Source organism: Phocoena sinus, chromosome 3 (genome assembly GCF_008692025.1).
Source record: "Phocoena sinus isolate mPhoSin1 chromosome 3, mPhoSin1.pri, whole genome shotgun sequence".
NCBI lineage: Eukaryota > Metazoa > Chordata > Mammalia > Artiodactyla > Phocoenidae > Phocoena > Phocoena sinus.
Window position 1 is genome coordinate 3,260,821 of NC_045765.1, and position 24,705 is coordinate 3,285,525.

Sequence of the window (24,705 nt, forward strand, 5' to 3'; positions counted from 1 at the left end):
TCACTCCTTGCAAACGGCAGTCGGCTCTGTTAACAGACATTGGTCAGGCCCACAGCCTGACGTGTACAGGACTGGCCCAACGATGGGGCTGCCTGTGACTGCCAGCGCCGGGCGCCCACGGGCCAAGACGCTGAGTCACAGTTCACCCGTTAGGCCCCCTTCCCCCTCTGAAGCTCTGGAGGGAGCTGGGGTACCCACAGAGCGACACCTCCATCACTTTTAGTTATCTTTTTTATTCTTTTCTAAATCAGGAAAGACTTTGGGGGCAACTACGAGGTGGCAGAAATCTGGAAAGCTGGTTGGAACAGCTACCAACTTGTCTTCTCTTTGGTGACCACAGGAAAAAACAGAGGAGACTTGAAGGGTCTCCCTAGGAAGAAAAGGACCCAGCAGTTCCCAGAGGGCCACAATCCCCCACCTTCAGCTGTACCTTCTCCAGAAACGCGGGGCTGGTGTGGCTTGCACCAGGACCGCTGCTCTACGAGAACCCTTCCTCTGCGATTTATCACACATAAATATCGGCTTGTTTCAAGCCTTCAGGAAGTATTGGGGTTGTGGGGAGACTCACAGCTTCATCTTCAGAGAGCCTGCAGGAGGGGAAGCCTTAGAAGCAGCCCTGCCCTCCACCACTTCCTACTGCCCGATGGCCCAGAGGCGGCCTTCTCCGTTGGAGGTGGTACAGCCCTGAAGGCAGAAAGGCTGGGTCTCGGGCCTCGGACCTCATGCAGACCCCTGCAGGGGGCCTGGCTGGACACCCCAATGGCCACCAGGAGTCAGGACAGCCTCACCCCCACCATCTCATTTCCGATCAGCTGTGGTCGAACGGTTCAAGGCCCGAGACAGTGACGTGCCTTGGGTGGTCACTTCTGATTTGCTGGGCGAGCAGAGGTGACACAGAGCCACCCGCCCACATCTGTCGGCCTGCAGGCATAGGCGAGCGGGCCTTATTTGCAGGATCTGCTGGGGCTTCAACCACAGGACAGCTTGGAAACCCAAGGCTTCCTTTCTGCCGAGCGAGTGTCAGCTCAGGCTGCTGCGAGCTGTCAGAAGTCTCTGTTCCCCGAAGCACAGAAGAGGACTTGGGGGTCCCTCCCAGGGGGCAGGTCACGCACTGCTGAGGACAGGCTGCATGGCCCGAGGCTGGAGCCACCGGGGCGGGGACCCCACGAGAGCCACTGGGCCCAATAGCTCTTGCGGGCCGGGCCGGCCACCTCCAAGGGGCAGATGCCAGGCTGGGGGCACACACGCACCCCAAGGGGGCAGCCCCCTTCTCTTCTGGTGAAAGTCACCCACGGCTGGGGGTCCCTCTGAGGGCCTCGAAAAGGAGCAAAGCCAGTGCCCGACACCACGCCCGTCTCTCGGGGGTTGGGCCGCCCTCGCAGAGGCGCCCACCCCGGGCTGGATCAAGGCTGACACCCCAAGGACAAGGCACAAGAAGCACAACCGGCACGTTTGCTTTTTCTTTCCCTGTTTTGTTTCGGTATTTTCTTTAAACCTAAGGAAGCAGGTTCTGAGAAGACAGCGCAGCGGCATCGGCCTCCCCGGGCCCAAGGGCCACGCGCGCATCCCCACGGAGGGGGCAGCCGGAGGGGTGGGATGGGGAGCGGGTCTGTCGGTGGCGGGACCGTCAGACGGCAGTGCGCGTGGGCGTGCTGGGCTGGTTCAGCCTCAGCGTTTTACACAACCAGCCGGCAAAATCCACTTCTTCCACCTCGGACCGCTTGATGAAGGCGTGGTTCTGAAAGGGAAGGAACGAAGTGAGGGGCCCCGCCCTAGCCGGCCGGCCGGGTCCCCACCCCAGAGCAGGGAGGCCCGGGCCCGGGGCCACGCGGCCTGGGACGGGGTCTCAGGCGACGGGGGAGGCCACTCTATGCCCCCTGGAGCTCAGGGTGAAGTGGGGTCGGCTCACCCTCTGTGGGGCATCCCGGGCGCTGTGGGGTGTGGAGCAGCATCCCTGCCCCGACCCGCTTGACGCCAGGATCCCCCCGCAGGTGTGACAACCACACATGTCCCCAGACGTGGCCCAGGGACCCATGGGGGCAGAGTCACCTGGGTGAGAACATCTGATCTGGAACCACAGAACTCTGTGAGGATAGCAAGTGCCCTACATGTCCTGTCCAGGCGGCAGCCACCGGCCGCTTGAGGCTCCTGAGCCCTTGAAACAGGGCCCATGTGGCTGGAGAGCAGGATCGCGCCTCGTCCGTCAGTTTAAGTAACTTTAACAGTCACCCTGACAGCGGTTCCCGTTCGGAAGGGCGGGGGTCTAGGCCTCCCACGTGACATCCACCTGTTATGCCAGCTGGGGAGGCGAGACCACCCCTACCTCCCTAAAGGTGGGCGTAGGCTTGGGTGAAACACCAAAGCAAGGGAACAGGACTCGTGGTCGGGAAGACAGTCAGCCCCACACGGCCCACAGTGTCACGCAGGCAGAGACGTGGACGTCGTCCCGCACTGTGTGAACTGCGTGGAGCTGGGCGGGGTGGCGGCGGGGTGGGGGGAGACAACGGCAGGTATCAAAGTTCACTCCCCTGTTCCGTGGGTCTGCATGTTCCACAATGAACACGTGCTTCTTATGTCGTGCGTGCCCTGAACACACGTCACTGGACTCAGTAAGGAGCTTCTAGAAAGAGGCAGATGGACGCAGACCCCTTCCCACAAGGCACTCCAGGCCAGGCTCACTCTTGAGGCCACAGAAAACTGACTACAGCTGGGACACACAGGCTGCAGCCACAGCTAACAGAGGGGTGGGCTAGACAGGGTGCCTTCCTGGAGGCGGTGCCGAAGCAGAGGCCCACAGCTGGGGGGAGAGCAACAGGACACGTCCCAGAAGGAGAAGGGCCATCCTGTGCAAAGGTCCTGAGGTGGAAAGCAGGAGGGAGGCCCGGTGGAGGACATGGTGGGGAGGGGGGAGCGTGGTCCTGCAGGCAGGGGCACAGGAGCCCACCGGAGGGCGTGGCTCGGTTATTCAAACTACCGCATCGTGACCACCCTAAGAGGCTTCTTCTCTGCCTTGTGGACACCTGAGGTTGACAACCAACGTCTCACGCCTGTAGCTGGCAGTGTTTTCTCTCTTCGAGCCACAAGACGCATAAACAAGGGGCTGACTCAGCATTGGGGGTGACTCAGGTGGTCAGGCCTGGTGATGGAGGAAGAAGGCCTAACGTCCACAGTGGACATGGGCGGAAGGCACTGTGACGGTCACCCTGAGGCTGGCAGGCAGCCCTGCCGGGGGAAGGCCAATGCCGGAGACCACCTTGGTTTTCAAGGACGTTGGACAGTATGGGTTTAGAGGAAGGCAAACACCCCAGTGGTGCCCCCAACGCCTTGGAGGCCGGCCATTCTGAGACACAGCCCTAGTCCCAGGCACACGGGCCCTTCTGTACCCCGGGGAGCTGAGAGGACCATGGCCGCTCTGCATGGTCCCCTCCAGCAAGCCAGGGCGACCCACAGGGGTTCTCCAGCTTGGCCAAGAGATATCAGAGCCAGCTCAGGTGTTCACTCAAGGCGAGGAGGGCCTGCCAGGGACCTCTGGAAGTCCAAAATCTGTGGGTATTACTCACCATGAGCATCTTCAGATCTGCTCGCTCTGCTGGGTTCTTAATTAGGCTGTGGGTTCCAGGGGGTGGGAGAGAGAAGACAGGCGGGCAGTCAGTGGCCTTGGGGGAAGAGGCCTGCATCCTGCTGCCCTTTCCTGCCTGGCCCCCATGGGTGAGGGGCTCCACCGCCACCCTTGGGTGTGAGAGCAGGATGCCCCGGGAGGGCAGGGCAAGAATCTGAGACCAGGACAGGAGGGAAAGGGGAAGAGGGTGGGAAACCCCCCCATGCTGCTCCATCAGAGGCCCAGCAGCAACCGCAGCTAAGTTTCTAATAAAAACCCCAAGTCTGGGAGTCCAAGGGTCAAAGTGGAAGTTTTCCCTTCACGAAAGAGGAACGGTCTAAAAGGCTGCTGCTCAAAGCAGTTCAGGGCTGAGTGGCAGTTCTTCAAACTGGCAACCTCACAGGGCACAGATAGGTTTACGGGGAGCGCTGGACGCACAGTCACAGGCTGGCTGCGAGGTACGCAACCCTGGGCCGCAGCGTCGCATCCTGACGTGCAGGGCGCTCAACGGGCCGGCCCTCCGGGTCCACAGCCCGCTCGCCCGAGGCCGCGTCACCCAGACGCTTCAGAGGGTGGGAGGGCCACCCCCCAGAAACCGGCTCCGAAGGCCTGCCTAGGAGCCACGGGTTACGGGCTTGAGGGGTTAGGACACCGGGCTGCCTGCTGGCAGAAGGCAAGGCGGGAATAGCGTTATTTCCAGAGAGCCTGCCATCCTGGCTTGCACGGGGTTTCGGGGACAAGCTGGGGGTGGCAGCTGGACGCCGTGACTCAGCAGCCTTGGTGGGGGGTTGGCGGGGGGATCTGGGTTCTCAGGCGAGCTCCAGTCCCGCCAGACGCCGCCACTGCCTGGCATCCCCGAGGCCCTGGTCGTCCCAGGAAGCAGGCCAGGCCACCTGGCCCCTGCCCCACCCGCCCCGAGCTGGCGGCCATGGCGTCTTACCATTTATTTACAAACTCCTGGAAGTCCTGGGTGAAGATGCCATTGGGCAGCTTGGGAGGAGGCTGCGGGGCAGGACAGAAAGGCGGGGGTGAGAGCTCAAGGATGCTTCTGGAATCAGGGAGAAAAGGCGCTTCCCAGCCTGTGCCTCTGAGAACAGCTCGGCACTTGTTGGGGACCCTCAGGATGCACCCTTCCTGGAGGCAGAGGGCGCCCACCACCCCCCTTCCAGCAGCTTCCCCAGGCAGCCCTGCCAACTAACTGGGTTGGCCTTTTCCCAGAGTTTCCTTCAAAAGCTCTTCTTGTTTGGGGACCACGACTGGTTCAGGAGTGAAGGAGAACAGGGCTCATCCTCACTTTATGGATGAGGATGGTTACTCTTGACCACGTGCTACACGGTCTGGGCCACTACCCTCCGGAGGTGCTTGGAGAGAGCTGGGGGTCTGCCTGAAAAGAGGGGGAGCCTGAGGGGCCTGGGCCCGCACAGGTCCCGGGGTGGGGACAGCCGTGCGCAGGCTCAGGCCCCGTCCAGGAGGGCAGTGGGCCTTCTTCCTGCTCAGGGGTGGGAGGTGCCGGCGGCCTCCCTGGAAGGACGTGCTCACCGGGCCTGGGTGTCGCTGCCAGGTGCAGGGAGAGCTGTGTCACCGGAACCACCCTGCCCTGTTCTGTCGCCACTGACCCTGCTCTGAGCTGCTCACCTCAAGACCCAACCCTGGGCCAAGCTTGGCCACCCCAACTCCAAAGGGCCACTGGAAACACACTTCCATCAGAGAAGGGCCAGGAGGGTGACCCGGCCACGCCGAGAGGGAGGGCTGTAGGGTCAGGTCCTGCTCGGCCCTGTCTCAGCTGCAGGCCTGAGGAGCCCACTCCCATCCTTATGCCTGGATTTACCCATCTGTACAATGGGAGTATCCACGCTGCCCTCTCACGTGGTGGGGAGAAGGACTGGGTGGGCGCCCTGTGCCCCCTTCCCAGAGAGGAAGGTGATGCCTCAACTTTCCCTGAGGAAGTGGGATGATTTATGACTTCACCCACGGGGCCCCAGCGCTGGGCCACTGGGCTCAGTGAGAATTCCGGGTTCATCCCCGTGAAAAGATAAAAAAAAGAGCCCCCTCCACAGCTCCCTGCGGCCCCTTCCCGACACAACCCACAGTCTACACATCGAACGCTCTTCTTTCTGGGGAACACTTTCCAACGGGAATGGCTTGATGCTGCTGCTGTGGTGACCCGCCTGCCAGCAGGGCCCCGGGCACGCACCTCGTTCACGATGTAGTCCAGCAGCTCAAAGATTGCCATGGCCGGCCGGCTGTCCATCCCATGACCTGCCCGGGGCAGAAACAAAGACGGGTGAGACGGGCAGGTGGGCACCGTGCTTCCGTCGGGCGGTGGGGCCTGAGTGTGCTGAACGCAGCCGAGCACCCTCTTCCGCACCCGGCCCGACCCAGAGGGCAGGCTCCTGGGCCCAGCTGCCTTCCTGGGAGAGGAACATCTCTCCTGAGCCTCTGGTGAATTACAAAAACAAAACACCAGAACGAACAGGAACGTTTGTTGAGAAGGCACACATCTGGCAGGGGGCTGCGTCTGGGCTGTGCTAAAGCCGACCCCCTGCTCCCTGGCGTGGGGGGAGGGGCCACAGGGGGCTGAGCAGGCAAGGGCGGCAGTGTAACCTGGCACGGACCTGCGGGCTCAGGATGGTGGCTGGCTGGGATGGCTGACCCCTGTCCTAGACCCAGCTGGCCAGGCCCGCGTTTGGCAGCTGGACTTTCGCCTTCTGTCCCCTGTCCTGAAATGGGCACGTGGGCCAGGGCCGGGGCTGGGGGAGGTGCTGGCAGGCCAAGCGGCCTGGCACAGCACCCCGCTCCTCCCCGCCTGGAAGGTCTGAGCACCGTCTGGGAGTTGGGCTGGAAAGGGAGGGGTAGGGCCGGGGCCTGAGGACACAGATGCGGGCGGGGGGGTTCTCCCCTCGGAGGAAATCAGGACACCCCAGCAGTCTGGGTGCGGCACCAGGAAAGGGGAGGGTCTGGGCTTGAGAATACTGTGAAAACCGCCATCTGACGACCCAAGTATCCGTCAGCGGTAAATAGATACCACACGGTGGAATATTATGTGACCATAAAAAAGGAGCGAGGCACAAGGTGCCACGAGGCACCGATACTTGCCACGGTGTGGACAGATCTCAAGAACACAATGCTCAGTGAGAGAAGCCAGACACAGAAGGACACACAGGGTGTGATTCCATTGATGGGAAACGTCCAGGACAGGCAAATCCACAGACACAGGGATTGGGTTCATGGTTGTCAGGGGCTGGGTAGGGGACAGGGTTTCCTTTTGGGGTGATGAAATGTTCTGAAGTCAGATAAAGGTGATGGTCGGACAACCTTGTGAAGGTATAGAAATCCAGTGGGTTATAAGCCTGAATCGAGTGGACCATATGGTATGTGAATGCTATCTCAATAAAGCTGTTAGAAACCAACCAACCAACTGCAGTCCACTGCACGGTCCTTTGGGCTCTCACTCAATTCAACTCTCTTCCTGTCACTTGACTTAAAAAATAAATAAATTGGGCTTCCCTGGTGGCGCAGTGGTTGAGAGTCCGCCTGCCGCTGCAGGGGACACGGGTTTGTGCCCCGGTCTGGGAAGATCCCACGTGTCGTGGAGTGGCTGGGCCCGTGAGCCATGGCCGCTGAGCCTGCGCGTCTGGAGCCTGTGCTCCGCAACGGGAGAGGCCACAACATTGAGAGGCCGGCGTACCGCAAAAAAATAAAAAAATTAAAAATAAAATAAATAAATAAATCACACAGTCCTACGCGCCCCTTCCTAATTACACCACCTCAGCCATGACCCTCACCCCTCGCCAGCCCCCAACGTGGTGGAAGCATCGGCCTGAACCTCGCAGGTGGCTGCCTGAGGTACCGGGAGGCCCCTGGGAGCCCCGCTGCCCTCCCGTACCTCTGCTGTGTGTTGGGTTGAATCTAACCAGCCACCCGAGACCCGAGTCGAGTTCCCTTCACTTTGGGCTCCCTGAAAGGCCTGGCCCAACACAGCAGGATGGCCACTGCAGAGTCCAGGTGTGGGGCAGAAGACTGCCTGCTGGGCAACCCTTTCGGCTTTTCTGTACACTTGAACGTTCTCGTGATAAAATGCTGGAGAAATCACCCGCCACCCCACGGCTTGGCTGAGGGGCGAGTGTCCCGACCCCGCCAGCTGGCAGCAACAGGTGCAGCTGCCCCAGACAGGACAGTTCGAGGCGTTGCTTGCAGTGCTGTCCCCAGAAGCCTCAGGACCATCTGAGGACTGCTGACCGCAGTGAGCGCGGCCCAGGGGGACAGGTGGAGCTAAGAGGGGCCAGAGGGGAGGCAGCTGCTGTCCCCAGGCGCCGCGTGCCCCATCCAAACCGGAAGTCCCAGCCTCAGGCCATACCGCTGATGGGGCGTCCGGGGGGTCTCGGCCGCGGCGAGATGCTGTGAGGCTCTCCTTCCGCGCCGTCGACCATGGGCCGGCCAAATATGGCCTCCAGCTCCTTGGCGTCCGGCGGGGGGATGGGGTACCTTCCAATGGACAGCTCCACCAGGGACAGGCCCATGCTCCAGATGTCTGACTGCACCGAGTAGTGAGTGCCTTGCAGCCGCTCCGGCTGAGGGGAGATGGGCAGAGACGGCCCGAGGGAGATGGAGGGGCGCTGGCACCCTAGAGCATCCCTGTGGTCCCCCTGCAGCCCCATCCCGCTTAGGGACCCAGCAGCAGAAAGAAAGCCATTCCGCCCCCTCCCTCCACCTGCTTCCAGCCGTGCTGACAGCAGCCCCTTAAAGCCCCGCAACCCAAAGTGCTTCTGGAGAGCGACCGACCCAGGAAAGACGCCGGAACGTCTCCTTCTCCCAACAATCCCAAGACGGACTTCTCAGAATCTGCTCTTAAAAAATCAGCCAGGGGCTTCCCTGGTGGCGCAGTGGTTGAGAGTCCGCCTGCTGATGCAGGGGACGCGGGTTCGTGCCCCGGACCGGGAGGATCCCACATGCCGCGGAGCGGCTGGGCCCGTGAGCCATGGCCGCTGGGCCTGCGCGTCCGGAGCCTGTGCCCCGCAACGGGAGAGGCCACAACAGTGAGAGGCCCGCATACCGCAAAAAAAAAAAAAAAAAAAAAAAAAAAAAAAAAAAAAAAAAAATCAGCCAGATGGGGACTTCCCTGGCGGTCCAGTGGTTAAGACTCCACGCTGCCAATGCAGGGGGCGTGGGTTCGATCCCTGGTCGGGGAACTAAGATCCCGCAGGCCACGCGGTGTGGCCAAAATAAATTAAAGAGATAAAAATGAAAATAAAAAAATAAAATCACCCAGATAGTGACTAAAATAACGGAGGGCTAGTCGACTGGCTCAGAAATTAACTGACTACTCTCCCCGAGTGGACAGGAACCAGGCCGGTGTCTCCAGAGACAAAAACCCAGATGAGAAGATGATAGAAACTAGAAATGCGAAGGAGAGAACAAAGCCCGCAAAAGAAACTATACTACAGGGAAGGGCAGGCTTTTGGAAAAGCTTCTGGAAAACGGGGAAGAGCTGGTGAGGGTCGGGGTGGCGGTGGGGAGGACGCTGGAAGGACTCACAGACATGTAGGACCGCGTCCCCACGAAGGAGTTGGCCATGGAGTCGATGAGCTGCCCGCTCACCCCAAAGTCGCACAGCTTGATCTCCCCTCGGGAGTTGACGAGGATGTTGGATGGCTTCACATCTGGGAGCAGAGCCGGCGGTGTGGACACTGCGGGTCGCCGTCAGCCCCTCCCGGCCCCGGGGCGCCCGTCCGCTTACCTCGGTGCATGATCTGGTGCTTCTCCCGGAGATACGCCAGGCCCCGCAGAACCTGCAGGGAAGCCGCAGGGCGGTGCCGTGAGGGGGACTGTCCTCTGGACAGGCCCGAGGCCCAGGCCGAAGTGGCCATGTGACACTGACGACATTCTTCGGGTGGGTACAGTCACCCACCTCCCCAACTCTCACACGGCCCCCCATCCTTGAGGAGGACATCGCTCTCCCCTTGTCTGAGGAGGGCCCGAGGCCCTGTCAGTAGGGCTGTAAACGTCCAGCCAACTGCCCCACCTCAGGGGTCACCCCAGCCCGAGAGGCGTCCTCTGTTGAGCCCTTTGGTGCCGGGACTGTGCTCGGGGCCCCCAGGTTGACGGTGTGAAGGATACAGGGGCTGTTTCACCGAGTTAGACAGGCGACACTCGACGATGGCAGCACCGTGGGACAGCGAGTGCCTGGCGCCGCGCCACGGTTCCTCCTGCCACCCCCATGCCTGTATGGGGCACAGAAGTATCACCCCCACTTCACAGGCAAAGGGACGCCACTCGCTCAGTCCCACAGTCGGTGGAGGCTGGCACAGGCACCTCTGCCTCCTTGCCCGGAGGCTGACGCCCACCACCGGCTTCCTGAGGCTCCTCGAGCCTGGCCGCGTGGAAGGGGGCAGAAGTAAGAAGAAACCCATGAGAACACGGGGCCGGGAGCGCGTACCCGCACGCACTTACCGCGATGCTGACCTTCCCCAGGATCTCTTCGGGGATCCTCTTGGCTTCTTTCAACACCTGGTCCAGGGAGCCACCATCCTAGGGGCAGCACAGGAGAGAGAGGTAGAGCTGCCCTGAGCCGTCGCCAGGCAGGGCTCCCCAGAGGGACGCCAGAGTGGCAGGGAGGAAAACGAAGCATTTCCCTGGTTCCCAGAGAGCTGGTGCTCAATTTCCTCCACGGAAAACAGAGGCCAGACCACAGCCAAAGGCAACCAACTGGCTCAGAGCAGGGACTCCCGCGGCCCCGGCCACCTCTGGGGCCTCAGGAAACGGAAAGGGTGCCAGTGTGCTCGCCAGGCGGTCCATCCTTCCCGGAACTGAGGCCCGTGGCTGGACGGCGTGACTCAGCCTTCCTGAGGTTGCCACGGCAGCGGCCGGCGGGCAGTGCTCCATGAGGCCTGCGGCTGAGCCGCCCAGCTTGCAGCGGGAGCACCAGAGAGCGTACCTGAGCCAGACCCGCAGCTCTGGGCCTGGGTCCCCTCCCAGCAAGTCAGCCGCGGCCTCGGGAAGGGGAGCGTGAGCACAGGGGCGCCGCCCGCAAGTGCCCGGCACAGACTGGAAGGCCAAGCCAGCTCCGCCAGGAAGGCCTGATGGCCGAGGGGCACGGGGGAGGGGGAACGATGGCTCGGCCCCCCGTCCTGCCGGTGTAGCCACTGCTCGCCACCCTGAAACTGGGATGTTCAGCAAAGGATGTGACACAGGGCACCCTAGTTGATCCCCTGACCAGGGCATGGCCCCAAATCCACACGATAACAAGGAAGTGACAGAAACCAAGTGTCTTGTGCAAGGTCACCCGGAAGCAAACCTGGAGACCAAAACCCCGGGTGTCACCGACTGGCCCAAGGCGCCTCTTCAGAGATGGGCTCCGAGGACACACCGAGGCCCCCCCCAGGATGCCAGGCAGACTGGAGCTGAGGCTCGGGCATGCCATGGGAGGTGGTCAGCCTCTGAACTCGCAGCTGGGTGGAGAGCCTGTTTTCTCTCCATGCTGCTCTGGGGCTCCTGTGGCCACCAGCTGTCCCAGGAGGCCTCTTATTCCGTTTGAGGGGGCGCGAGAAGCCTGCAGCCTCGGAGACGCCTGGTCCCCCCTCCCTGGCATCTGCTCCAGCTGTGCTCGGGGAGAAGGGCCGCGGTGGGAGTTGTGGAAAACCCCAGGGCCTCCAATGCTTTGGGAACCCACGAGGGCCTCTGTAGGCTAGACCCAGCCTGAGGACGAGGGGGCTGTGCGTGCAGCGACGGCGGGTGTGGCCGGGGAGGAACCCACGGGACCAGGAGGTCTGGTGCACTTGGTCGGCAGGCTGCCCGGCCCAGCCCCGTTCTGCGTGCAGGGCGAGATGGGAATTCCACTTTTTTTCTCATTTTTTGTTTCATCAACCTTAAAAGGGTTTTTTAAAAAAAGCGTTCATGATCCCTGCTCCCTGACTCAGCTCCTCATACTCTGAACTTTCCGTAGGATTGTGGTATGTTTGCTGGACGACATTCAGGGAGAACGTCTCCGCAGCGACTACGGTGGGCCAGGCCCCAGGCTGGGGTCTCAAGGCGACTCAGGACACATCGCGGGTCCTCTCCACGCAGCCCCACTGCCACCCAGCCCCTGACATCAGCGTGGTTCATCCTCCGTGGGGTGCAGAGCTGATACAGAGCTTTAAGTCTATCTATCTATCTGGGGGCTCACATTATGCATACTTTCCTCTCGGGGGATTTTCTCATCCGGTGCATATATGCTGCTTTCACTTCTCCCCTGGAAAGCGGCCTGGTGCCATTCTTCACCTCCCCTTTGCTGACGGACGTGTCTGATTTTTCATTATTGTAGAACAAGGGAGTGCATTCTTCAGTAGATTTGACCAGGACCCAAGAAAATACCAAGAGCTGCCTCTGAGTGGTCAGTCGGCTGCTCCTTGGCCGCTCCGGCCCTGAGACACCCGCTGTCCGCTGGTCCAAGCCCCTAGTTTCCCCAGGAAAAGGAATAGGTCTGGGCACCGGGGAGCCGCCAGCCCCGCTGTTTCCCGTGCCCACAGGTGAGTTTCTTCTTCTGTGCTGAATCGGAGCTGCTCGTCACAGCCAGCGGGCCTTTCTCACAAGCTGGAGCTGGAATGTACCCGGTGGGAGACGAGAGTCAATTTGTGCACAGCCCTGCGTAGAGGCGAATGCGTGCCCTCGACAGGGAGAGAAATGGAGGCGATGCAGGAATTCGGGGACGTGGTGGCGGGGGTGACAACGTCACGGCTGACGCTCCGTCAACGTTCATGGACCAGCTCGCCCCATCCTCATATCTTTGGCCTGACAGACAAGGTGCGAGACTCGTCCAGTCCCGCATGAGAGGTGGGGGGACTGCAAGCGTCCTGTCGCCGCCATGTGCGAGACCCTGCAGGGGACCATCGGGCACGAGGACACTGGTGTGGGTGGCACAGGCCCTCTCAGCGCTTCCCGTCATCTTGTCCTCCTCACGCCCTCCCCGCCCAGCAGCTCACCTCCACGGACTGTAACCCGTCAGCAGAAAGAGGGGCGCGCGGGCCACACCCGAGCCCGTGTCCTTGCGTTTGTGTGCCATCTACGCGTTCCACTGTCGTCATATGCTCGCTATGAAAGCGAACAAGAAAAGCCCGACCGTGAAGCTCTGAAGGACGAACGTGGCAAACAAAGAGAATCTAGCATCTCCCCTGCATCCCAGCGGTTCCGTCTATGCGCTGCCGGGGTGCAGGCACCTCACCTGGAACTGATGCTTTACACCCACCAAGCACGGAGGGGGAGGGGGTGGGGCTGTGATGCTGCCTCTTTCCTCTTCTCTTCTTTTTTTTAGACCGTGCTGTGTAGCACGCGGGATTTTAGTTCCCCAACCAGAGATGGAACCCATGACCCCTGCAGTGGGAGCACGGAGTCTTAACTACTGGACCGCCAGGGAAGTCCCATGCTGCCTCTTTTGTACAAGGCCAAGAGGGGCCTCCAAACTCTCAGGGTATTCAGGGAGCAGGGATGGAGGTGGCTGAAGCGGGGGCAAGCAGGGGAGGAGGGGGGAAGGGGAGAGGGAGGGAGAGAGACAGCACAGAAGAGGCTCCCCTCAGACCACAGCGACGTCATATCCTTTTCTCGCCCTGATACTCGTCTGTGCAGTGTCGACCAGGTGGGTGGGCAGATACGACTGCCCTCTCCCAGGTGGGGAAGGGGCTCCCACGGGGCAGTGCCAGGCGGGAATCAGGCAGCCAGGTCGGGGCAAGGCAGCGGGGGAGCCCTCCCCCCGGCCCACATGCATTCCTCGCGGGCTCTTGCTCAAATTCGTTTCCTGCCTTCGTTACAAAACCATCAGAGGGGACGGCAAGCTGGAGGCGAGGCGTAACCACAGCCACCCACCAAAAGCCACGCGGCATCCTGGTTTTGCAAGGGCCCCGAGGGCCGGGGCCTGGACAGCCGGGAGCGGGCAGGGCCCTACCTGACAAAGGAGGCACGGCAGAGGGCCGGCGGCATTTCCTCTGGGGGCCTTCGGCTCTGACCACTTCTGCTTTCGCGTTACACCTGATCCCACCCACTTCTGAGCCTCGAGACCAGAGTTCCTTAATGAGGGGGCACATCAGAATCAACCATGGTTTAAAAGAGATGGGCGGCCGCCCTCCATGGCAGAGGCCTGGTCCCATGGGTCTGAGCTGGGGTGCAGACCCGGGTCCCCAGACCACGCACGCTGGTTAGAGGGCACTTGGGAAGGAGACATCAAGTGTTTAGTCGCATAGCCCAGCGGCGGGCCTCAGCCCTCGGGCATGCCTGCTTAGGTGCAAGGACTTTCAACACTGCGTTACTCAGAAGGCCGCGGGGACCGGAAACAACCTTAGTGTCCACCAAGAGCGTTTCATAAATTACCCAACAGGTACACGGGGACGCCAGGGCGCTAGACGGAGCCGGCTCTGTGCCAACAGAGAGTAACGTCTACCATGGATCCGGGGAAAAAGCAACGTCGGGAGGAGGGTGTCTGGCGCAACAAAGGGGTCTACGTGCACACACGGCTGCACTGCCTCGTCCACCTCCAAGAGGGTCCCCCGGAACAGGACGGGGACTCCGGGGTGGGAGGGGAGGTGCCCCGGGCCCCGCCGCACTCACCATGTGCTCCATGCAGATGCTGATCTCGCCGTCGCTGTAGAAGGCCCCATAGAAGCCCACGATGTACGGGGAGTTACACTCATGCAGTACCTGCAGCTCACGGATTATCTGGTTCCGGATGGCTGGCTTGATCTCCAGGTGGATCAGCTGCAAGGGAGAGGGAGGCGGGGTCAGGATCGGGCCACTGAGGGGGGCCGGGAAGGAAGGGTGTCTATGTACCTGAGAACGGGGAACACACACCCACACACAGACTGGAGCGGGAATGTTCACACTAACCGGCTTCACAGCAACTGAAAGGTGGAAGCAACCCAAATGCCCTGAATCAACGGAGGAAGGGACAGAAAAATCTCTCTCTACGCCCTGAACATCACGCAGCCGTGAAATGGGGTGATGCACAGACACTCGCTGCAATGTGGATGGACCTTGAGAACATGACGCTCAGTGAGAGAAGCCAGACACAGAAGGACACATGGTGGGTGACTCCACTGATGGGAAATGTCCAGAACAGGCAAATCCACAGAGAGTGCATTCCTGGCTGTCTGGGGCTGGGGGACAGGGGAGTGACTGCTAATGGGGATGGGGCATATGTTTGGGGTGATGAAAATGTTCTAAAATTGATGATGGTGATGGATGCACAGCTCTGTGAATATACTAAAAATCAGTGTATTAAATACTCTAAAAGGGTCGTTTGTATGGTAGGTGAAGTACATCTCAATAATGCTGTTTTAAAAAAATATATCATCAGAGGCAACATTATTCACTTGGTTACAGGGGGAGCTCTGTTAATCAGATCATACAAAGGGCCAGCCTTTCCCAGGAGCAGACCAGGTAATGCCCTGTCCGATGCGGCAATTACTTCACCTCTGCTGCCCTCCGCCCCTTGGGTTTTCTGGACCCCTTCCCACCCCCGGCCTAGAGAGAACAGATAGCCTTCCACTGCCACCCTAGGATCCTAGCTCCCCTTCCCCTTGAGTTCAAGTCAGCAGAGAGGACTGCCACCAAATTCATCGCAATATCTGGAAAAGTTAGAAAAGAAAGGATCGTCCAGAGAGATGCAGAAGATACAGCTGACAAACAGCCAAGAGCAACGCCCAGCTACAAACCCCAAATAAGCCAAGATCCCCCGTACAGCGGGGGAGAGTCAGGCTGCGGGTGCACGTCCTGGTTACTTCGAGTCCTAGATGCTACAGCCATGGTGATAAGACAAGAAAAGGGTGTGATTTCCACCTGTACATCAGAGAGGCGGAACCAGATCCCTGGTACCTGAAAATGACCACTATCAATTCAACAGACATTTCTGTAGAGTCAGTTACACTTGGGGCCGGTGACGGAGAGACAGCACAGATGGTCCTGCTTGGACGAGACGCACCACCAGGAGGGGAAGAGACACAGGCAAAACAACCCCGCTGTGGTGGAGATGCTGATGGAGGAATCACAGAGGGGGTTCCAGGGCTCAGGCGACACTCAGGCCAGGTCTCGAAGGACAGGTGGGACTCTGCCAGATGGACAAGGTGGGGTGGGCATGCCGGCGGAAGGACAAAGAGCTGCCTGTTGGCGGGCTGTGTGCCGAGTTCATGGGGGCACGGGGCGTGTGTGGGGCACCCACCAACGACCTTCAAAACCTTGAGAACTGCAGCAGCTCCCAGCGAAACGGTGCCTGGTGCCTACGCTGCCCCCAGGCAAAGCCTCACGCCTACACATGAAGGTTCCCCACCTGACCCAGCCTGCAGAGCAGAGCTCTGGCTGTGGGCCCTGGGACACCGCACCTGCCCCTTGGCCACCACCAGCGGGACGGCAGAACACACCAGAACCCCAGGTGCTCTCTCCTCCATCGGCCGCCCCTGTGAGCACGTGCACGCAGACCCGCTTGGAGAGGGCGAAATGAGGGTCTGAAAGCCAAGTGCTGCCGTCCGTGTGCAGCGCGGCAGGTTCATCCTGCAAGCCAGGCGGGAGGGCACAGCGAGGCGGACTGTGGGCAATGCCAGCGTCAGGACCATCAAGGCCCAAGAGAAATACAGCACGGGCCACCAATTTAATTCTGAATCCTCTAGCTGCTGCGTTCAGAGCACAGAGAGACAGGTGACATGAATTTTTCATGTATTTTGTTGAAACTCGGTGTAGCGTATCAAAAATTGACTGTTTGGACGTGAGGGCGATGTAAAAATATTAATGAGTTTTTTCACACGGAGCCCTTGAAACCTGGTTTGTGTTTCTGCACGTACGGTGCGCCCTGTCTGACATCGACCGTGTTTCAAGGGCTCGGCCACTGCGTCTGACCAGGGGCAGCCATCGTGGACAGCGCCGCTCTCGACAAAGAACTTCAAAGGAGCCGCAGATGAATCACTGGGGTGGTGGGGGTAGAGAAGCAGAAGTGGGGGAGTTAGACAAAACTGGGCAGATCTGGACAAATCCCAGGGGTCCTGGAAGCCTGGAGTCAGGGCCTTAATGTGAATAAGGCCAAAAGAAGTCAGAGGCTTTCCAGAAAAATATGGTAAAGAACGGATGCAGGGGCGGCTGCCATGTGAAGTGAGCCTCATGGATTACCTATGAACCACCACTGAGGGGGTGTGGAGAAAAAGCAGGAATGGGATGAGGGCCACGTTTCTGAGCACTGGTACTTGCGATTCGCCCTGACGATGACCACCCATAGGGGTTGGAGAGTGGTGGTGAGAACTGCCCCCATTGGGCTGACCAGCAAGTTCAGGTTCAGAGACTTAAATGATGCCCCCAGGGGCACACAGCTGGTGAGCGGTCAGGGAGGGTTGGGTCCTGGCTCATGGAACGCCAAACAAAACCCACGCTCTTTCCACGGCAGCACCTGGGCTGTGCGAGCTCCAACAGCTGATTAAATAAGTACGGTGCTAGGAGTTCAAACCCCATCTAGGAGTCTAAGGGTGTTCCTACTGCAGATTGGGGCATTCGAGTTAGGGATGGGGGCAGGGGGCACAAACTAGGTAAAGAGGGAAATGGATTGCGGAGGCGAGGCCTTGACAGCTTCCACTGGGTCAGGGTCAACTGCAAAGGGAGGACCCGAGAGGGTTCAAGCCCAATTCAGACACCGACCCAGCTAAGCCTCAGTTTCTCAGTAAAACAGAGCTGTTGGCCCATGCAAATGAGAACGTGTGCACCGGCTTTGACCCAGGGCCATCACTAGAAAGAAGGCAGCTAGTGTTAGGACGTGGCCTTGGGCAGATTTGTAACCTCCATTCTGGAAGCATGCAGATGCCGAGGGGAGGGACACACACACACACACACACACACACACACACACACACACACACACACACACACACGAGGCTGAAAACACATCCCTCCGCTCAGAGCACAGGGAAGTTGGGAGAGCCTCACAGGTGCAACACGGTCACCGAATTCTTCGCGGATCTCTGCCGGTCCCAGTGACGCAGAGGTTGTGTGCCCAGGGCCCCGCAAGGATGCGGGAGGAATCGTGACACCAGACATGAGTTCAGAGAACATTTACGAACGGACGAGACAGTGGAAATGGAGCCCGGTTCTTGCGGGTCTTAGGGACCTGGTGTCACTGCTCGTGTCGTAGTGGTCAGGATAATCCCCTGCCCATCACAGGGGCTGGAGGGACGCCGGCCTACAGCAGGATCCGTGCAGGCCTTCCAGAATGTGTGGAATTCCTACTAGGCTTCCCAGCAATTCGGAATTCCACCCAAGCTAGTGGAGGAAGGATGGAGGCCACTGTTTCTCAAAAACCACTTTGACATGTCAATTTTCCCACCTGTGTCCTCAGCTGAATACAGGCAAACAGAGCTCCTGGGAGAAATGGCACTCTGGTAGCCCTTGACCTCCACAGACTGGCCAAGGGCTCCAGGGCCACCAGGGAGTAAATTCACGCCCTGAATTGCATGACTCTGGGTGCGGCTGCACAGGCCACAGGCAACTGGAAGGGGTTACGACTGATGGGGAACAAAATCTGAGGTTCACTCCCCCCAGTTTTTAGAACTTTTTTTTTTTTTTTGCCGTACCACACGGCATACGGGATCTTAGTTCCCTGACCAGGGATCGAACTGGGGCCCTTGACAGTGAAAGTGCTGAGTCCTAACCACTGGACCTCCAGGGAATTCCCTTTCTTAAAAAAATTTATTCTATTATTATTATTTTTTTGGCCAAACCGCGCAGCATGTGGGATCAGTTCCCCGACCAAGGATCGAACCTAAGCCCCCTGCAGTGGAAGCTCTGAGTCTTAACGGCTGGACCACCAGGGAAGTCCTCCCTTTTTTTTTTTAAACCTTTTATTTTGAAAGGATTATGCAAGCACAGGAAAGCTGCAAAAACAGCAGAGAGAGTCCCGTGTGCCCTTCACCCAGCTTCCCCTGGCAGTGACGCTGTCTGTGACTGAGGTCTGTATCACAGCCAGGACACAGACATCGGGGCAGCACCACTAACTAGACTACACCTGGGCCCCCCAGGTTTAAACCCGGAAGCCTTACTTCGCAGGCTTTCAGAAAGCCGTAGACAAACTCTCAGATTTCATGGTTATACAAGGCACGTCAGCAGCCACCTGGAAGAGTCCTGGCTGTCCTGAGAACCCTCCGACCCTGACGAGCACTCTGACCTGTACACTCTGTTCCCAAGTCCCTGCCTTCCATCACCGTCTGAATTTCACGTCTGCCCTTCCACTCCCTGTACTTTGGGCGATGGCAGACCAGGGATTTCGGGGGCTGCTCTGGTTTTGAAAAGGCTGCCTGTGGTAAGCAGACAGAAATAGAAAGCATGTGGCTGTAGGTTTCAGGAGGGAGGGCGGGGCTCTGGAGGCAGGAGGAATAGCTGCTGCGCTAACCTCCCCACCCCCACCACATGGAAACCGAGTGCATGGTTCCCAGGAAAGGCGGGCCCTGCGCAGATCCCCCCGGGGACCAGGGTGGTCAGGTTTCCAAGAACGCAATTCGGAAACTATGGGACGATGGGCTTCCAGAAAGGGGGCTTTCTATGTCTGCAGGAACACGTCTGTGGGAGCTGGATCACGTGTCAACTCAACGTCCCCCAGTCACGTGTGCAGAAGCCACCATCCCCAGGTGGTGACCTCCTCTTCTCCACTCCCGATGTCTCTCAGGGACCCTTCCTTACATGTAGCAGGGAGGCTGCACTGCAGCACAGGAGCCCCGATGAGGGACTTCTCAGCACCAGGGTTTGAACAGGGAGGTGATGGTTGATTTTGTGTGTCCGCTTGGCTAGGCCACGGTACCCAACTGTTGGGTCAGATGCCCATCTAGATGTCACTGTGAAGGTATTTTTTAGATGTGATCTAACGTGGAAATCATCAGACTTTGAGGAAAGCAGGTGACCCTCCATAAGTAGGTGGGCCTTATCTAATTAGTTGAAGGCCTTAAGAGAAAAGACTGAAGTCGCGCTACCTCCACCCCCCGCAAAGAGAGGATTCTGCCTCCAGACCCCCTCCCCCTCTCTTTTTTCTTCTTTTTAAATTTTTTGGCCACGCCGCGGCATGCGGGATCCTAGTTCCCTGACCAGGGATCGAACCAGCGCTCCCTGCAGGGAAGCCCCTAGGACTCTCTTTGGACTCAAGCTGCACCGCCAGGGAAGCCCCCAGACTCTCTTTGGACTCAAGCTGCACCAGCTCTTTCCTGGGTCTGCGCCCACCGGCCCGCCCTACAGATTTCAGACCTGCCAGCCACCACGGTCCCTGAGCCAATGCCTTAAAGTACCTCTACCTACCCCACCTCCTACACACCCCTAGTGCTTCTGTTTCTCTGGAGAACCCTGGCTACTACAGGTGGCTCGGGTACCCCGTTACCAAGGGACCGCCCTCCCCCACCCCACCGATGTGGCCGTCGCTACCAGCAACCAGTCCTGGTCGGCAGGGCCTTCTGGATGTGAAGTCAGGGGAAGCCCGGCTCTAAGGGGACTCGATTCTCCTCTCTTCCGTCTGCTACCCTTCTCAAGCCAGTCTGTTCCCGGAAACCTGAATTTCAGACATCCCGCAAGGCAGGGGGCGGCCTCCAAGAGAAGAGCTGCGTGGCACCAGGCTGCATCACCACATTCTAACTAGAACCCACGTTGGTGGGGGTGGCCTCTGAGCCTGGGAGCCCGTCAGAAGGCAGAGGCCGGCACCCTTGAGGCCCCTCTCTCCTGCTGCCAGGGCACCTGTCGCCACCGCTCGCACCCGCAGAGTACGGGGACAGAGCCATCACCCCGCCGCCAGCTGCCTCTCACCTTTCTTGCCATGATGAGGCCCGAGGGTCTGTGCTGGACCTTGGTGACCACCCCACCGTTCCCGGCTCCCAGCTCCGAGATCCTTTCAAAGTCATCGTCCTTGAGCTCCCCGACCTTGGCCTTCTGGGTGAGGAAGGCTTCCAGCCGCTTCTTCTGCTGCTCGTCAAGTTCTAGCTCCTCTAGCTTCTTCTGCAGGTCCACCAAGTTTGCTCTGCGGAGACCCCAAGGGCGAGGGTTAGCCAAGACTGCATGCGCTACCAAAAGATGACTCAGCCCGAGCCGAGGTCACCGCGTGGCCACTGCACATTCCAGGCCTGGGGTTTGTAGCTGGGAGGTGAATCAGACCTGATTCTGGTGCTTGAAGGGCCTACGATCTCATGGGAAAGAAAGACCACCTGCTGACACACAGCTGAGGTCCCTGAGAACTGGGGATGCCATCCCTCTCCCCCACTCATAAAGGTTAGGAGACCTCAGAACCTCGAGGACCAGCTCTAGCTCAGTGGCCCTGCTATCAGACCCGGGAGCCCTTCCTCCTGACACAAGAGCTCTGGACCACATGGGAAGGAGACAAGGGAACCGGAGAGACAAGCCTGGGGGTCGGGGAGTGAAGCCCCAGGTCAGGACACCTGTCTTTCACAGGGATGGAGGAGCAAACTCATTTTGAGTGGCCTCAGAGCAAAGAACTAGAACCAAGAGGCAGATGACAGAAGCCGTAGCATCTGTGCCTCTAATTTACACGAATTACACAGAGGCATGGGCGGAGGAAAGGAGAGGGGCATAATTTAAACAGTGCAGACAATTCCAGGGCATTCCGTTCCAGCAGCATGCTCTTATTATATCTTGAGCGTTACTGTAAATGGTAGGCATTTATACGTACATGCATTCCCAGAGCCGGTTATTAAAAACCAACCATGTGGAACTTCCCTGGTGGTGCAGTGGTTAAAGATCTGCCTGCCAGTGCAGGAGACACAGATTCGAGCCCTGGTCCGGGAAGATCCCACATGCTGAGGAGCAACTAAGCCCGTGAGCCACACCTACTGAGCCAGCGCTCTAGAGCCCGTGAGCCTCAACTACTGAGCCCGTAAGCCACAACTACGGAGCCTGCACTCTGGAGCCCGCGAGCCACAACTACTGAGGCCCGCGCACCTAGAGCCTGTGCTCCACAAGAGAAACCACCGCAATGAGAAGCCCGCGCGCCGCAACGAAGAGTAGCCCCCGCTCACCGCAGCTAGAGAAAGCCCGCGCGCAGCAATGAAGACCCAACGCAGCCAAAAATAAAGAAACAAAGAAACAAATAAATAAATGTATATAAAAGCCACGTATACTGCACTTTATTGGGTGATTTCAACGAACTTTCAAAGGACAGGTTGACAGTTAGCTATTTTCACGAGTGCCTTGACTCTGAACCAAATCCTGGAGTAAAACACTGTAACAGGCAGGTAGACACCAGCTCAATGCTCAGCGCGCACGAGCACTAAGCCGAGGCCGCCCAAAAGAAAAAGAACGTGAGCTATGTATGCAATTTTTAAAATTTCTAGCCACGTTAGAAAATGTTTATCTGGTGAAATTAGTTACTCTGGAATATGTATTATACTTACAGCTCCCCTGAATTTGGACAAACAAGCCACATTTCAAGCGCTGGCTGTGGCCAAGGGCTCTACCCAAACAGTGAGTGCAGCTCTAAGGAAAGTCACTAGAGGAGAATGGGCCACCTCCATAGGTCCCCACTCACCACTCTCCAGGGCACTTAAGCCAAGGTTTACCGCCCACCTAGGGGAGACCCCCCCGGGGGAATTCAAGCAGGAGATGAAGGGGGACACTGGAGTTCTGGCAGGAACCTTCCAAGCCCCAAGTTCAACCATGACTTGCCTACAACTTAAAGAGATGTAAGCAAAAGGGCACACAGGAGCAAGATGACCTGCCGCTGGGTGATGTCACCTGAGCTGGTACCTCGAAGAGGTCGCTGGGAGGTAGGGGGCTAGGTGCCACTTCCTGAGCAGGTACAAGAGCTTTAACTCCCACAATCCTCCTGGGAGGCACCTCTCTTGTAGACCCAGCCCACCCAGGAGGGACAAGGCTCAGAGGTTCAGTAACCTGCCTGAGGGTCACAAGGCAAGGAAGTGGCAGAGGCTGGAGCAACACCTATGCCCTTCCAGCCTGCAAAGCCTGTGCTCATAGTAGTGCTCCCCTGAGCCAGGACCTGGATAAAGGGGGAACAAGAAGGACGCCGATGGACAGAGAAGGAAAGGCAAAGGAAGGAATATATGTGTCATGACCCCTTCACCATAGGAGTGAAGAGGCAGCTCTTGCAGCCAGACCCTCAGACCCTGGAATGTGTCCAGCCTGGCCTATGACATCTAAAATGCATTCTGGAGTCAGCTGATTAAGCCATTTTACATTTCATGGCAACTCCACTGTGGTTATTTAAAAAAACCCTGGAATTCCAAAGGCTGGCTTCTTCTGGGGGAATTCTTGAAGGGATGGAAATCACAAATCACATTAAAAAAAAAGAAAAAAAGAGAAGAGAATATGATGAAGGAGATGTCTCGTAAGAATAAGTGGAGTTTCTGAGAATCAGGAACACGTCCCCACATTGAGCTGCACCCTCGGGGACAGAGAAAGATGTGAACTCACACACATATGCATCAAGGCGCTCCTCCTTCATCTGGTCGCAGGAGGCCAAGTGCCCTGAGAGGCACCAAACATGCCATTCGCCCATCACACCTGGTTCTCATGGGTCACACCACAGGCAAGGCGCACGGCACACAGATCCCGGCCACGGACCTCTGACACCAGCCTGGCCGCTCCAGCATGAAGAACGGGAGTGGGGAGGTCATAGGGACATGCTCTGGGGCCAAGTGGCGTGACCTCACACAACGCAACTCTGCCATCAGGTAACCCCAATGCCCCGTGCTTCTTTCTCTGTCCCTTCCTTCCCCTCAAGTCCTCCTGTCCCCCTCAGTTGCCTCAAACCCAATCACACTTCTCCAGCCCCTCAAGGCTTTGCTAGCCCATTCGATCCAGAATCTCTGTTCATCTGCTTTCAGGGGTCCCAGCAGGCTCCCGACTTCTTTCCTGCTGGGTGCCCAGTTCTCCCCACCCCCGTCCCTTCAAATCCCCCTCGCTCCTTGTTCCCCCCCAAGCCTCTATGCCTCCTCCAGGACTCCTAGGTTCAGCTCCACCCCCCACCAGCAGGGTCTTCTCAGGCTCCCTTCCCCCCAATTCCCTGAGGACCCTCCCCACCCCTCAGGGATCCCTCCCCACCCTCAAATCTCTCAGGTACCCCTTTCCCCTTTTCCTGGACCTCCTTACCCCATGCTCACTCCCAGGAACCCCGCTTGTCCCATCCCCTCCTCTCAGGAACCCCACGTGCCACCGTTCTTGGAATGCAAGGACCCCCCCCCCCCCCCACCTCGCGCCTTTCCCCCCACATCACTACTCAGGTACTCCTCCTCCTTCCTCCGATTTCACTATTGCGGACCCCTGACCCATCCTCTCCCCTCAGAAACCCTCCCATCATCATACTGGCTGCACTATTTAGGACGCCACATTCCGGTCTTCTCCCCGCGGGGACCGATTCACTACTCTGAGACGCTCCATCCCATCTTCTCCCAGCAAGAACCTTCCCCCAGCCCGATTTCACCATTCAGGGACCTCCCTCCCGCCGACAGCGATACTCCGAGCCCCTCACCTCTCCTCTCCTCTCAGGGCCCCCTCCCCGACCTTGCTACCCAGGGCCCCCTCCCCTCCTTTCAGGGACCCCCTTCCCCGATCTCGCAACTCTGGGACCCCTCTCCCGTCCTTCCCACCCAGGGCCCACTCCCCCGTCCTCTCATCTCTTCGACCCCCTCCCCCGACCTCGGTACTCTGGGATCCCCATCCCGTCCTCTCCCCGGCCCCGGCCCTGCCCACTCACTCGGAGGCGCCCTCGCTGGTGGGGGACGGGCCCTCGGCGATGGCGGGGTTGATGGTGAGCGCCGGCAGCACCGGCTTCCTCCGGGCCAGCATCGGGGATCCGAGGGCCGGCGGCGGCGGCGCCTCTAGCCGGGGCCCATAGGGGGCGGGCCGGGAGCGGGCGGCGCCGACGCGAGCGCTGGGCTGCGGCCGCGGCCTAGGCCGGCACCGGTGGGGCGAGGATGGGCGGCGCTGCGGATCGGGGCCGAGAGGCGCCAAGGGACGCAGGGGCTGAAGCCGAGGGATCGGGGCCACAGCAGCCACAGAGGCCGGACCGAGGCTGACGCTGCAGCCGGAGCCCAGGAGGCAGAGGGAAGGGAGGGGGAGCTACGAGATCGCGGGCCTCTCGCGATAACCAGCGCCGGGGAGCCGAGCCGGGC

At 59.2% G+C, this 24,705-nt stretch overlaps 1 protein-coding gene across 1 annotated transcript; it reads right to left on the minus strand.

Moving 5' to 3' along the window:
* Positions 1 to 217: 217 nt before the first annotated feature.
* MAP2K2 (mitogen-activated protein kinase kinase 2) lies at positions 218 to 24,673 on the minus strand. The gene is made up of 11 exons (XM_032626696.1): positions 24,288 to 24,673; positions 20,372 to 20,582; positions 14,174 to 14,320; positions 10,049 to 10,126; positions 9,336 to 9,387; positions 9,134 to 9,258; positions 7,956 to 8,169; positions 5,793 to 5,857; positions 4,539 to 4,600; positions 3,561 to 3,606; positions 218 to 1,738 (listed from the first exon to the last, which is right to left on the minus strand). Exons 1-11 carry the CDS (start codon positions 24,377 to 24,379, stop codon positions 1,628 to 1,630), a joined length of 1,203 nt encoding a protein of 400 aa, XP_032482587.1. The 5' UTR covers positions 24,380 to 24,673; the 3' UTR covers positions 218 to 1,627.
* Between the last annotated feature and the right edge of the window lie 32 nt (positions 24,674 to 24,705).

What these genes read in the sequence shown, in the direction of transcription:
- MAP2K2 (XM_032626696.1), bottom strand. Translation starts at nt 24,379, where the DNA reads ATGCTGGCCCGGAGGAAGCCGGTGCTGCCGGCGCTCACCATCAACCCC. An exon ending in TGGGGAAGGTCAGCATCGCG is followed by an intron (nt 9,388 to 10,048) that starts GTAAGTGCGTGC and finishes GCTTCCCTGCAG; the next exon opens with GTTCTGCGGGGCCTGGCGTA. An exon ending in CCCCGGACGCCCCATCAGCG is followed by an intron (nt 5,858 to 7,955) that starts GTATGGCCTGAG and finishes TGCCCCGGGCAG; the next exon opens with GTCATGGGATGGACAGCCGG.